The 16,252-nt window shown below is 38.6% G+C and overlaps 1 protein-coding gene across 1 annotated transcript in view; it reads left to right on the top strand.

Moving 5' to 3' along the window:
* Window positions 1–6,250, top strand: part of LOC121380574 (lipoxygenase homology domain-containing protein 1-like) — a 114,328-nt gene extending 108,078 nt beyond the window's left edge. Inside the window, exons 45-46 of the mRNA XM_041509452.1 lie at window positions 4,295–4,483; window positions 5,765–6,250. Coding sequence (XP_041365386.1) covers window positions 4,295–4,483; window positions 5,765–5,940 — 365 coding nt within the window. The 3' untranslated portion in view covers window positions 5,941–6,250. The remainder of the gene's footprint in view (window positions 1–4,294; window positions 4,484–5,764) is intronic.
* Window positions 6,251–16,252: the final 10,002 nt, after the last annotated feature.

Here is a 16,252-nt window from a genome sequence, read left to right as displayed (position 1 = left end):
CAGGGGAAGCCTGGTCGACGTTGACGCCAGCCAACAGATCGTGGACTGCTCAGATTGCTTCAACCTACACCCGCCCCTGATTTTGAACCAGAACAACGATTCGGTTTTGACGCTTCCGGTGTGTACCACACCGGTCGGAAGATCCATGGTCGGAAGTCGACTTTGCCGTTATTGGCGAAACTGGCAGACACTTTGCCAAGATCCGTTTGTCACGTCGATCTTGAAGACAGGGTATCGTCTGCAATTGTCTGCCATCCCTCCATTGACCACTTCACCTCGAGAACCGCGGCATTCCGTCGCGCAAGTCAAGGTTCTACAGGAGTTCGTCAACAAGCTGGTGGAGAAGGGAGCCGTTCGCAGCATTTCGGAAGCACACTTAACACCCGGCTTTTACTCGGACATCTTTCTCGTACCAAAGAAAGATTCTCCGGAGCTGCGAATGATTCACAACTTGGCGGTCTTCAACGACCACTACCTGTCTCCTCCTCCGACCTTCAAGATGTTAACGTTGCGAGATGTCATAGCCGTGATCAGACCGGGGGATTGGCTTGCCTCGCTAGATCTCAAGGACGCCTACCTGCACGTTCCGATGCATGCCGATTTCCATCACTACCTGCGGTTTGTGCTACAGGGTCGGCATTACGAATGGACAGTCCTGCCCTTTGGGATATCCATAGCGCCATGGCTGTTCACCAGAATCACGACTCCGATGTCACGCTTCCTGCATCGCAGAGGTATATCCTTTTACCCATACCTCGACGATTGCCTGATGAGGTGTCACAGCAAGACAGGGCTTTCTCAAGCAGCTGGGTTGGATTATCAACATCGAGAAATCTCGACTGGCTCCCACGCAGTCTCTACAGTTCATAGGCGCTTGGCTTCGACCCGACCTGGGCCTCGTTCAAGTTCCTTTAGACCGTTGGGAGAAGATCCAGACCATGATTGCCATAGCCCTCACTGCTCCAATGACCTTCCGCGGTTGGCAGAGTCTCCTGGGTCTCCTCACTTCCGCCCAGGATTTGACACTCAGAGGTCGTCTCCAGTTGCGGCGCTTGCAGATGTTTCTCAACCCGTTTGTTCGTTTCAACAATCCAGACTTGATCATCTCACTCCCGGACGGTCTACGCTCCAGCCTGCAGTGGTGGCAGCTCCGATCGAACGTCTTAGACGGTGTCTCTATGCGGGCCTTCATAGCCACTCATCACCTGTTCGTCGACGCGTCACTGGAAGGTTGGGGAGCCCATCTAAGCAACCAGACTACTTCAGGGCTGTGGTCTCCCGGCGAACTCGGACTCCACATCAACCTGTTAGAGTTGTTGGCAGTCTACTACGCTATCCTTCATTGGTGACAGATGTTGACAGAAGCCTCTCTCATGGTGGCCACAGACAGTACTACCGCGGCGGCTTACATCAATCGTCAGGGCGGAACTCACTCCAGCAGTCTGCTGCAGTTGACTTATCGTCTCTACAAGCTGGTCGACGAAATTCCATTGCAACTTCGGGCTCGTCATATTCCAGGGGTTTCCAATGTACTAGCCGACACATTGTCCCGGCCGACGGAGTGGATGCTCCATCGATGGGTGTGCGACAGACTTTGGACACCAAACATCGATCTTTTCGCCACACGATTCAACCATCAGCTGAGGGTTTACGTGTCTCCGGTGCCGGATCCCGAAGCTCTGGATCTCGACGCATTGGCCATCAGCTGGGAACAGATGGACGCGTACGCTTTTCCTCCACCAATCCTCCTTCCAAGGGTGCTGCAGAGGTTTCAGCTGTACCATTGTCGCCTGTTACTCATTGCTCCGATGTGGCCATCCAGGATGTGGTATCCAGATCTAATACGTCTTGCCGATCCTCATCCTTTACCGCTGCCAGACTGGGATCATCTGTTGCTGCATCCCACGTCAAGACTATACCATCCACGTCCGCAGTTGTTTCAACTGCACGCGTGGACTTTATCTCCAAGAGTTTGAGGAAGAAAGGTTTTTCTTCACAGTCTACGGCGGCCATTTTGAAAGTGCACAGATCATCTACTACTGCGGCTTACAACGTCAGATGGCTTTGCTTTCACCGATGGTGTGTCCGGCAAAAACTCAAACCTCAGACGATCCAGATACCTCGTCTTGCTGATTTTTTGCTGTATCTGCGGACCACTTTAAGATTGAAGGGGTCTACCATCGCTGGGTACGTTTCGGTCATCACTACTGTTCATGATGTCACTACTGGAACGAAGTTATCGGGTATTCCTGAGATCCATAAGATGATCAAAGGGTTTCGCCTTGAAGATCAAGTACACCGGTTTCGGCCACCAAGATGGAATCTGAATCTGGTGTTACGAGCGTTATCGACCGCACCTTATGAGCCGATCGAGTCCTCTTCCCTGCAAGATTTGACCCTGCAAGATTGTTTTTACTCGGTTTCGCCACGGCTGCCCGTGTCTCAGAACTTCATGCTCTTGATGTAGACTTGGTACGTTTTCACCGAGATCGGCGTGCAGTCAACTTGGGGTTACTCATGAACTTTGTTGCAAAGAATCAGTTACCAGACCAAGCGCCTCGCTCGTATGTTGTGCAGGCCCTCTCCTCTATCGTTGGTCCGGCGGACGTTGAGGACTTGGCATTGTGCCCTGTTAGAGCCCTGCACCAGTACATCGAGAGGACCAGATCTTTTCGACAACATCGCAAAAGACTTTTCCTCTCCTGTAACCAGAGTCGGTTGAGGGATATTACCAAGAACACGGTGGCCACCTGGATCCGGTCTTCTATCCTGACCACCTATCAGAAGGAGGGTTTACCTGCTCCGTCTGCTTCCAATCCGCATGAACTCCGTGCCTTGGCTGCCACGATGTCCCTGCACTGCAACACATCCATTCAGCACATCATCACTGGCTGTTTCTGGGCTACGGACTCCATCTTCGCCAACTATTATCTGAGGGATGTCTCCACAGAAGACGTTGAGGGGTTCCATCATCTGGGTCCGGTTGTTGCTGCACAGACTCTGTTGAATACAAGCCGTCCTCGTCGCCGTTGATGTCTGTCTGATTCTGGGCTGCATACCGAGATGTCCACCGAATCGACAGGTGAGGATTGCTTAGACTTTTGTTCTTTTGCACAGTTCACTCACTGGTGCCGGAACTTTTGTCTCGATAACCTTTACCCTGCACTGCATGTGGTTATTTGTTGTCGTTATTGAACTAACAGTTCTTTGGTGTACTAGACAGAAAACACTCGGGGGGGGCTTGTTCTGTTCAATGTTCTGACGGATGCACCTCATTAGGTTGTCGCTTGTTATTGAAAAACTATAACACTTCAATATGTGAGGGTTACCTAACACCTGCATCCCTGGTGGCTACGTCTTCCCACTCTGTCAGAACCAGCATGAGATGTGGCTTCCGCCTCCTAGTCCATGTGTTCTAGGAGCCGTACCTGCCACTGCTGACGGATGCCACCATTCTGGTTGTTGTTACTAACATCACCTGCATTGGTCTGTGACGGGCATCCCTAGGAGGAGGGCTTACCAAGGTTGGCCTTATTCTTCCACTAGTCAGCCTCTTTCCGGTTGGGGAGTTATCACAAGCATCTACGGATCTCGGCACCCACCACCATCTGTTGAATGCTGCACTTGTCTGAGGACAGGTAATGTCTATAGAAATGGAGAAAACTTGAGTGTTTTCTCTTTTATAGATACATTACCTGTCCTCAAGATTCATCCCGCCCGGGCCTCCCTGCTTCCTGTTCTCCGTGCGATGCGCTCAGGGAAAAAGAAGGAAGTTACAGTCATGTGACCGGAACTAGAGAGCAGTATGCAGTAGAAGAATTTAGGCCATCCCATTGGCTGTTGGGATGTTCGGACCAGACCACTTGCTTGGGGGGGAGGTGCACTTGTTTGAGGACAGGTAATGTATCTATAAAAGAGAAAACACTCAAGTTTTCTCCATTCTCTTCAACTCCCCTCCATCAGCTTAAATTATTTTGTATTATTAAGTTGTAAAAAAAAATAAAGGTAGGTATTGAGCTGATTTTACTTTTTAATTTTTTTTTTTTTTTTTAAACCCACATGTTGCACTGTTTGCAAGTACAGTGAAACCCCTCTAAACCGGACACCCTAGGGACCAAGTAAAATGTCCAGTGTTTAGAGGTATCCAGTTTAGGGAGGTTAAGTTTTGTACTTATTTTTAAAAAGGGACCATGAAAAATGTCCGGTTTTGGGGGAATTCCAGTTTACAGAGGGTTTCACTTTATAAAATGTATTTGTTGACCATGATTAACTCTTTTTTTTTTTATGATTTCAGACCTGGCCTCCATCCAGTACGATGTGATTTTCGTCACTGGTGACCAGAAAGGAGCTGGAACGAGTGCCAAAGTCTCCATCACAATATTTGGTCAAAATGGAGACACAGGAAAGAGATCTCTGAGTCAAAACTGGCGAAGTTTTGGCAAGAATCAGAAGGATACGTTTCAGCTGGAGGCTCTTGATTTAGGTACGAGTAAATATATTAGAAGATATGTGCAGCTCTTCAAGTGCTTTCAGGGAGAGGGGGGCAAGACGTAGCCCAGTGGTAAAGCACTTAACTGATGCATAGGGGCGGGACGTAGCCCAGTGGTAAAGCGCGATCGGTCTGGGATCGATCCCCATCGGTGGGCCCATTGGGCTATTTTTCATTCTAGCTAGTGCACCACGACTGGTATATCAAAGGTCGTGGTATGTATTACCCTGTCTGTGGGATGGTGCATATAAAAGATCCCTTGCTGCTAATCGAAAAGAGTAGCCCATTAAGTGTCGACAGCAGTTTTCCTCTCTCAATATCTGTGTGGTCCTTAACCATATGTCTGATGCCATATAACCGTAAATAAAATGTGTTAAGTGCGTCGTTAAATAAAAGATTTCCTTTCATCCTTCCTTCCTTTAGGTTGGCAATTAAGTGAAGTGTGTGACAATAGCTTTATTGTTTGTTAGCTTGGTTGGTTGATAAAGAGGGTTTTCTTTTTTTAGAATAGGATATCAAAATATTACCTAGAAAGTTAAAGTAATTTTAGGACTTGTACAATTACATGTCTACAACTATTAACCCAGTGGTCACTCATATTGATGATTTAATGCTTACTAGTCAAACTGACTAAATCCCATGACAAGTGAGTATTATTTCTCAGGACATAAACTTAATAATTTGAATCTCATTTTCTTTATACTCTATCCTAACCTCTGATCTTGGCATTTCCACCTTTTTCCACCTTATGGTCCGAACATTCAACAGCCGAATGGCTACGAAATCTTCCGATGTAATAATTGGAAACTATTTTTTTTTAAATCTTCTATTATTGATGGGTGTTAACCAGCCTCGGTGGCATTGTGGTTAGGCCATCGGTCTACAGGCTGGTAGGTACTGGGTTCAGATCCCAGTCGAGGCATGGGATTTTTAATCCAGATACCGACTCCAAACCCCGAGTGAGTGCCCCGCAAGGCTCAATGGGTAGGTGTAAACCACTTGCACCGACCAGTGATCCATAACTGGTTCAACAAAGGCCATGGTTTGTGCTATCCTGCCTGTGGGAAGTGCAAATAAAAGATCCCTTGCTGCCTGTCGTAAAAGAGTAGCATATGTGGCGACAGTGGGTTTCCTAAAAAAAACCTGTCAGAATGACCATATGTTTGACGTCCAATAGCCGATGATAAGATAAAAAAATCAATGTGCTCTAGTGGCGTCATTAAATAAAACAAACTTTACTCTTTTTTTTTATTGGTGTTATTTTTCTCTCTGCAGGTGAACTGACTAAGGTGATCGTAGAACATGATAATGATGGATTAAACCCTGCATGGTACCTGGATCACGTGGAAGTGGTCAATGTAGCGACCAACAGGTCAACCAAATTCCCGTGTAACAGGTGGCTCGACAAGGACAAAGGTCTTAAATGTGATCTGTACCCAGAGAACACATAACAAACGACAGGAGTATACAGACAGATCCTTCAAAAAACAAACCCTACCACTTGGTGTTTATTAGTTCCCTACTGGTCCAACCAGAGGGGATTATAGTTTTCATCTTTGTCCTTCTGTCTGTCTAGCGGTCTCACATATGTTTTCCAGATGGGGGTTTTTTTCAGAAGGCTTTGAGTTATTAAGAGGAAATTGTGTGTATAGCTTCATCATGTACTGTTACAGATCAAGTTGGACTTTAATGACAATTTACCCATTTTTGATGGAGTTATGGCCCTTGAACTTAGGAGATACAAAAATTAGTTTTCCAGATATTTTTTTTTATGCCTCAAGATATTTGTTTTTCGGAAGATGAAATTTTGTATATAGCTTTATCATTTGTATATAGCTTTACAGATCAAGTTGAAGTTTCATGATGATTTACCCACTTTATGGGCCTTGAATTTAGAAGATACAAAACATTGTTGGGCCCAGTAGGGGACATGTATTGCTTTAGCAGTACTCTCAAAATGACATAGGATTTGACACCAAAAATGTGTTGTTTTATTTTTCTTATTTTATTTGTTTTCAACTTTCATCTTGTCACTGTGGATATATTTTTAAAATGTTAATTATTTTGTTCATTGTATATATTTTTAGTAAAGCTTACGTCCAATTTTATTAAACTTGCGTCCATTTTTATGTCCTTTTTCTATTCAGGTGCAAAATATATATATATATATATATATCACATGTAAATGTTTGCTATTTGTTGTCCATTATACTAACATTTTACATCTTGCTGTGGCAGCATTTTATTGTCATTGAATAATTATTTATATATATTGAAACATTTCAAACCAATCTTATTATGTGTTTCAGGTTTGTATTGTTTAGTATGAATCAGTCTCTCATTATTTCATTGTATATTTTGTGTTTCTTTGTAGTGTTCATTTGTTTAGTATGTTTCATTGTTGTCTTTCTGTTCTGTGATAATTTTAATGTTTTTTAAGTCATACTGCAACTGAAAAAAATCTGTGATGTCCAAATCATTCCATACAAAACATTCAGTGATGTCATTTTAAATTTTGTCAAACTTAACTTAATCATAGATATACATTAATGTTTCGAAAACTTTTGCCTGTCAAAACCTTTGGTAATATAATTTTGAAGTCATTTTATCAAAGTTTTGATATATTTACATATATATTGGAAATTCACTTATGTTATTCTTTATTAATGTTTGCTGTTGTTTTTACTTTTAAAAAAACAACATGTACCAAATGCACCTTTTGTGATGTAATTTGGAAGTCATTTTATGAATCTATAATTTTTTATTAGGTACATTCCATTTTTTTATATTTTGTTTTATGTTTTACACTTTCAAAAATAGTTTGTGTTAACCGTCCATAACTGAGATGTGATATTATGAGCAAGGTTTTGAAAAAGGTTTATTAAAAGCTTTCAGTGATATCATTCAGAATTCATATTATGGAACCATAATTTTTATAATAGAGATATACATTTATGACATATATTCATGAAGTCTTTTCTTCTACTACTAAGCTTTTGAAAACTGTTTCGAACAAATCATCAATGTCTTTAGTGATATAACATATTTATGATCCAGTTTTATGTGTATTTTTATTTTTTTAATTTCAGACCTATATGTGTGCCAACACATACATTGCCTACATTTAAAAAAAAAAAAATATTGAGAATGTAGAGTTACTAATATTTTTTAACCAGTGTGCCATATTGCTTTTGCTAATTGACCGATGGACGTTTAATTTTAAAGTACAGTCTATCTGCCCCTTGTAATCGGTAGCTACCTGTCCTAAACACTTCTTTGTGCATCTTTCGAACAACTTTCCATTGATTCACCCTTCACCCCAATTAAGTGGTCACCAATCTAATGTATCCAATGGTCAATTAACTAGACCACATTCTATATGATAACTGTATTGAGCAACCATAGTAATATTTTTCATGTTCCATAGACTAAATTAATTAAAGAGATTACTTTAACACCACTACATGCTGCCCCACCAGGCCCATACAAATGATTTGTGAAGTACACACTTTAGTGGGGTGGTGGGCACAATCACATTGTTAAATTTATATACATAAAACCCAAAACATTTCCCTTTTTTTTGTTCTAAGTGGATGGGGGAATTACTCCCCACTCCTTTCCCAGTTTCATTTGGCTACAACCGTGAGTAGCCATTTAAGACGGGTTTGGCTGTATTTTGCTGAAATTAATAATCGATTTCCCAGTTTGTAATACATGTATTAGTTTATCTTACTTTGTATCCAGTCACAACAACCTTTGTAATGATTTACCTTGGATATTTTGACGTATTCTGACAATTACATAAAAAAAATGTATCCCTGCCATTGAAAAGAACCCAACAATGGCTGATGTATTTTTTTCAGGGCCATTTGAAATTCCAATTGTTTGCTTGTGATTGGCTGTGATATATATTTACATGGGAAATGGATTTACCATCCATTAATATAATTAAACTGTTCTGTGCTTTAGTCATTTTATATTTCATTATACACAAAATTTTAACAAGAAATCACATAGTTCATTTTGTTATCATTATTATGAATTGTAAAAATACATACTTTAAAATATTTTACAAAAGGTACCTGCCACCTTCTATTAAGGGCATTTAATATAAAAATTAAACATTTACTTCATTTCTCTGTTTTTTTTATTACTATATGGAAAATATTTTTTTAATTCTTTACATAAATTGGTGTGACAAATATAGCTAGTATTTTATATGGCATCATGGTACAAAGGACTAGATTGATGGTATATTGTCTGCTTGGCAGAAGTGGAATAAATATGATTTTCCAATAATTCTTGTCAGATTGCAAGATACAATTCAAGATACCAGCTTTAGGTTGAATGGTAAATGCTGCTCAACAGACTCGTGGCATTACTAGGATAAAGTGGATATCTTAAGACAATAACCAGTTATTCACTGTATAAATTAATCATTGGAGTTAACTACATTATAGAAACAGTGGCCATGTTACTATATATACCTGTCTGGTGTAGTTATTAGTTTGTAATACTCCAATAACATATTTTAGCTTATCCATGTTGTGTCAAAAAAGATAATTATTAACAATGTAAATGAATGTGTTTTTATTTGTATATCTTTAACCTCTAAATATCAATTTCTCAGGGAGTACAAAGTTTTAAAAATCTTTTTATAATACATTGTATATGTATAACTGAATTGGTTTTGTTTTCTAAGGACCTGACTAGGAGCCTGAGGCTAAGCCAATCAGGCCTCACTATTTAAGGGGAGCTATTAATCTTGCTCCCCATCACTACCCTAAGACTAGTTCAAGGAGTAATTTTTAGCTTCCCATATATGATAGTAATATCTTAAATGGCTCCCCATAATATAATTTAGGATAGCAATTAATCACTCCCCTCAATTTAAAAAAAAAAAAAAAAAATTATTATTCAGTTTTTCCTGTTACAAAAAACCTACCCTCTATCCAGGGATGAAAAAGAGGACAGGTAGTCAACAGGACTCGGGAAGATATATCAGCAAAACAATATTATAGAATGGTGAACACATTTTTTTTCTTTTAACATTCATTCACACCTAATTTACTTGATACACACCCACACACCCACACATACATCATTCATATTTTATTTATTTTTTTGCTGCATGTATAGTACTAGTATATATTTCTTCCAGTCGAAATACTGTTTTGTAATAAAATAAAAACCAACACATTTTAAATGCAGTCTTTCTTGGGGTTTTTTATAAGATGATTTCACTTAATGAAAATGCCTTATGGTTATATCTGTAATAACTATTTGTAAAGTTCATACCCATGTAAAGGTTTATTATTCAGTTTAATGATAAATATTTTCAAGGAATTTTATCAAATTGTTTATATAATTGTTGTGTACTATTTATTGTATGGACATTGTATTTTATGATTGTGATACATGTATATAGCAAGGCATTACATTACAAACATAACCAAAAATTGTCAAACCTAATGTTGAGGTCACCTTGTATAATAATCACTAATACATAAAGGACATGTTTTATATTCTTTCTGCATTCAAATACCAGCTGATAATAAAAATCATATTTAGAATGTCAATCAGATGTTTATAATTGTTGTGTAGTATTTATTCTATGGACATTGTATGCTGTGCTTGTAATATATAAAATTACATTACAAACATAACCAAAAAATTTCAAACCTAATATTGAGATCACCTTGTATAATAACCACTAATATATAAAGGGCATGTCTGATATTCTTTTTGCATTTGAATACCTGTATAGAAAGGCCACCTGATGATAAAAGATATTTGGAAAGTCAAATAGAGGGCCTCTTTATGCAGATTTTATTGTATATTTAACCTTTATGTACGGTAGCTTGATGGTGCACCGTTAATTTAACTCCATTCTGGATGTGACGATGTACTGCACCTTACTATTAATATCTTAGAAAAAGGCACATCTATATTATGTCCATTACAAATAATCAACTATTTATAATAAATTATATACAGACCAAAACCAAAGTATGTCTTTGTTAGGCAGCTTTATTTATTTTTTTGTGTTGGAAATTAATTGAAGGTTTTAATATTTGTCTTTAAATACATGTATTTGTTATTGTATATTATTATATTATCAGTTTATGTTCATAAAACCTATAGTAATTATCTGAACATTGTGTATTTATTTCAAAGCTTTATTTAAGATTGTATTACTGTGATAGATTTTTATTGTTTCTACTTAAGACATTTATACGGTATGTTATTTTACTTTGATCATGTTTTACTGGGCCATTTATATTATTTACAAAATTGTAGAATGATGTCAGTTAACCATACGCATGTATAGATGTCACATAACTCTTATGTTGAAGAGAAGCTCACACTGATTCACTATGCTAATTATTTTTAATATTACACACTTTCACGTAGGTAATAAAATACTATATAGATTGTTTGTTGTGTCTTCATTTTTGAAACCATGTGAATACAATAAATTATGATTAGTTGTTAAGAATAAAGCTGTCAATTGGAAGAGAGGCATCAGTGTTCTTGGATGGCGGGACGTAGCCCAGTGGTAAACCACTTGCCTCATGTGCAGTAGGTCTAGGGTCGATCCCCATCGGAGGGCCCATTGGGCTATTTCTCTTTCTAACCAGTGCACCTTGACTGGTATATCAAATGTCGTGGTATATGCTACCCTGTCTATAGGATGGCACATATAAAAAATCCCTCGCTACTAAATGGAAAAAAATGTAGCAGGTTTCCTCTCTAAGACAGTCAGAATTACCAAATGTTTGACATCCAATAGCCATTGTGAAATAAATCAATATGCTCTAGTGGTATCGTTTAATAAAAACTTTCTTTTTTTTCAGTGTACTTTACTGATACAGAAAAATCTTTGTTTAATGATGCACTCGACACATTTTTATTTACAGGAATATGGCTTCAAACATGGTTAAACTGTCGTCGGTGGCGTGGTTAGGCCATCGGTCTACAGGCTGGTAGGTACTGGGTTCGGATCCCAGTCGTAGGCATGGGATTTCTAATCTAGATACCGACTCCAAACCCTGAGTGAGTGATCCGCAAGGCTCAATGGGTAGGTGTAAACCACTTGCACCGACCAGTGATCCATAACTGGTTCAACAAAGGCCATGGTTTTTGCTATACTGCCTGTGGGAAGTGCAAATAAAAGATCCCTTGCTGCTAATTGGAAAGAGTAGTCCATGTAGTGGCGACAGCGGGTTTCCTCTCAAAATCTGTGTGGTCCTTAACCATATGTCTGACACCATATAACCGTAAATAAAATGTGTTGATTGCGCCATTAAATAAAACATTTTTTTCTTTCTTTCAAACGTGGTTAAGGACCACACAATGAGAGTAAACTTCCTGTGGCCACTCAATTGGTTACTCTCTTCAACAGACAGCAAAGGATGTTGATGACTGATTAAAGCAGTCATAAACATATACTAACGGATTATGACTTAATTTTGACGTCACACACGTGACATTACATGCAAAGATGCATTACAAAATTTTTCATTTGACTTCTAAGTTGGTTTACAATGTGGCTGAAATAACAAAAATAATAGCTTTTCCCTGTAAGTTTTATGAACTGCAGAATAAAAATAATAACTAGTTAATTACATAGGATATCGGCTTTATCCTGTGAAAGTAAGAATGGGAAATTCTGCTGGGCAAGCCTCACAGCATTTCCCATTCTTTCCATCACAGGATAAAGCCTATATCCTACATCATTAACTAGTTCTCTATTTATATGCACCATCCCACAGAGTAGAACATACCATGGTATTTGTTAAACTGGTTGTGTTTACTGCCTGGAATGCAAACTGGCCCAATGGGTTCATCGATGGGAATCGATCCCAGATAGGTGAGCATTTTACTACTGGACTACATCCCACCCTCTTTGCTGGTTCAGATATTCCAGTATCTGGCAACAGTGGTCCTGGAAGTAAATACATAGTCGTCTATTAATTTGAAGTTGATTTATTTAAATATTATTAAAATGGAGGCTGCTCAATTTTATAGATTTCAATTTATATGGAGCAGAATTAGACTAGTAATACCTTGGTTGGTCTATGCCCTTGGTAAATTGCTGTTGCAGTCCCTTAAGGGAATTAGTGTCTTGCCCACCCATCAACCCTCAAATTGGTCATTTTTATTAACATTCATTCCTTCATTTGTAGTCATTTTCGTGCTTATATCTAAGTTTCAAGTTTGCTGTTGTGGACACACACCTCAGCTATCTGAACCAGGACCGGGTTATAGAGAAGTCGGTATTGTGGCCTTACACCTACCCATTCAGTCGATAAACTCGCTATGGGTGGGAGCCGGTACCGAGAGGTGAACCCAGTACCTACCAGCCTTATGTCTGATGGCTTGGCCACTATACCACCAAGGCTGGTTTTCATTAACAAGCACCGACTTGACTTTGTTGGACACTAATGATTTCTGATGCTTTACTGGTCAGTCTACTCCAGACACAAAGGGATGTATCCAGTCTACTGATAGATCTATAATTCACCTTTGAATAACCCAAGACTGGTATCACAAGCTAGTAGCATTGATTACAGCAAGTCTTCACAAACGGGCAACATGTTTCCTGGGTTTATATACAGCATTCTTCAGTTCTAACTCTAATGCATTGTAAATCTGTTTGCTTGTGTGGCATTTTATTTAAAATGTGGACCTTCCCTCCCCACTCCCACCCCAAATATACATACATACAAAATCCTATATTCCATAAATTACAGCAAGGTGGGTGGATTTAAACTTGGATCTGTGAACTTATTTATTCTTCTTAACCGTTTAAGGAGTTTTATGTAAGTGCAGAATTAATCTGCCCCCACCCCACCCAAAAATTGTTGTTTTTTTAATCCTAGCTACGGCCCTGACCAGTGTCTTGAACAGTCATGAGATATGAAATTTTTTTGGGATGGTCTTGCATATCACGTTTTGTCTGAATTTAATGACATTTATATTGCCATGCCCAAGATAAAGCATGATTATAGTTCTGTTTATTGCTGGTCATTAATTTTCCCCACCATTTTAATGCCACACCACAGTGTAATAATTAAAATATATTTATGCACTATTAAATTGTATATGGCCTAGTTTTATTTGGTCTGTTCAACAGGTAATATACATCTGATGAATATTCTACTCCATTAGCTATTCATCTGTTAACACCAGGGCAAAATATTTCATGCAAGCTGTGGTTCTTTTTATGTGTCAGTTATGCAACTTTAAATATATACACAAATCGCAAGTTACTTAAGTGGTGAACTGCTACATTATAAAATTACAAATTACAGAACTTTATTTGATACTATTATGCAAATATAAATGATGTAACAGAATAATAAGGTAAAAATAATATGAATAGAGTTGTGTATTGTCTCCTATAACACTGCCGGGGCGAGACGTAGCCCAGTGGTAAAGCGCTCGCTTGATGTGCGGTCGGTTTGGGATCGATCCCCGTCAGTGGGCCCATTGGGCTACTTCTTGCTCCAGTCAGTGTACCACAACTGGTATATCAAAGGTCGTGGTATGTGCTATCCTGTCTATGTGATGGTGCATATAAAAGATGCCTTGCTGCTAATCGAAAAGAGTAGCCCATGAAGTGGTGACAGCTGGTTTCCTCCGTCAATATCTGTGTGGTCCTTAACCATATGTCCGATGCCATATAACCATAAATACAATGTGTTGAGTGCGTCGTTAAATAAAATATTTCCATTAACTATAACGATGCATATGATTTGTTAGATATGACCACATAATATTTAAAAAGGCAAAGTTTAAATTGGCAGGATTCAAACCTATTTCACCAAAAAGGTTTATTTTATTTAACAACGCCACTAGAGCACATTGATTTTTTATCATCGGCTATTGGATGTCAAACATATGGTCATTCTGACACTATTTTTTAGAGAAAACCTGCTGTTGCCACATAGGCTACTCTTTTATGACAGGCAGCAAGGGATCATTTATTTGCGCTTCCCACAGGCAGGATAGCACAAACCATGGCCTTTGTTGAACCAGTTATGGATCACTGGTCAGTGCAAATGGTTTACACCTACTCATTGAGCCTTGCGAAGCACTCACTCAGGGTTTGGAGTTGGTATCTGGATTAAAAATCCCATGCCTTGACTGGGATCTGAACCCAGTACCTACCAGCCTGTAGACCGATGACCTAACCACGACGCTATTGAGGCCGGTCTATTTCACCAATTCGCATGACGTTTAACAGCTCATGACCTCAATCACTCAGGAAGGCATGATACTTTTTTATGTGTATTGTATTCGTTAACACTTTAATAACATTAAGCAAACTAAATTAGAATTAAAATTACATGCTTTTTCAAGAAAGCATGTTACCATGATGCAGTTATGGAAAGTGTTTGTTATATAGTACTATTGTTTTTTTCCATTGCACATTAATTCAGTTATTTAATTAATTAATTATTTCATTCATGCATCTGACCATCCATTCTTCATCCAACCACCCAGCCATTTATTTATAAAGAATACTACATGAATAGCAGTTAGATACCATTTTACTTGTGTAGGAAGGTGCCAAAAAGTTGGGAGGCACACACACACACACATACACACACACACACACACACACACACACACACACACACACACACACACATATATATTAATACATGTATGAATATATAAAAAACGTCACTGCTGCTACAAAGTGGGGCGCATATGCCCCCTTGCCCTCCCCACCCCGGTTCCTACGCCAGTGCATTTATCTTACAACAAACAAGCGAAAGTGAGTTGGATAAGTTTTTAAAACAACAATTTGTATAAGTGGTATCTTAAAGACATTAGTGTAGTATTCTATTTCTTACATAACCTCAAAAGTCAGTTTCAAAAGAAATTGAAATGCCTTTTCCAAATAAAACTTATTTATGGCACATATTCTTCAGTTAACTTGTATGTCACAAAGCAATCAGTTTTAGTTTAACTTAAATATCACAGAACAATCAATTTTGATCCTGCTTATTTCATCGGATGGTATGGCTGTGATAACTGAGTAATTACCTAGGCGCAGCCAATTGTATGTCTTTAAACTGATAACGTGTGTTATTGCCATGTGATATAAATAAAGAATGATATCCTCACCAATGTAAGAAAGTTTATTCATTTATTTATTTTAATTTGTTTGAGTAAATAATTTATTATTTTAAGAGGTATTTTGCATAGGAGTGGAGGTGCGAACACTACATATTAAGTAACATAATATCACGTCAACAAGTGTAAACAAACCATTCAAATAACAAGTGACATATGCTACTGTAAATAGTTATTAGTCTGTGGTTTGGAGCAGGTTGGTGATGGGTTTGTATCCTGGTAACAGCTCTCATCCCAATGGAGAAGAATTAATTAATTAATATTAAACGACATCCCTTTGAAAAACGCACTGATCACCTGCTCGGTATCAAAGGTTCAGTATATATTAAAAATTAAATCTTCAAAATGATAAAAACAAACACTTATCAAACCATGGAAATATAGCACTACACTACCAATACATCTCAAAAAAATATATATATTATTTAAAAAAAAAAAAAAAAAAAAATTTGAAACAATCTAATTGGTTAAAATGTTCACAAATAAAAGCCTGTTCAAACATCTCTTACTATATATCGGTGCCCCCCCCCCCCCCCCCCCCCAAATGGGTCTGGAATTGTAAACTAGTATCCCTACCCCCACACCAATAATCTTGATCACAAACTTCAGAAA

Source organism: Gigantopelta aegis, chromosome 9 (genome assembly GCF_016097555.1).
Source record: "Gigantopelta aegis isolate Gae_Host chromosome 9, Gae_host_genome, whole genome shotgun sequence".
Taxonomy (NCBI): Eukaryota; Metazoa; Mollusca; class Gastropoda; order Neomphalida; family Peltospiridae; genus Gigantopelta; species Gigantopelta aegis.
Note: the sequence above shows the minus strand (reverse complement) of the source record. Positions and strands in the feature narration are given on the sequence as shown.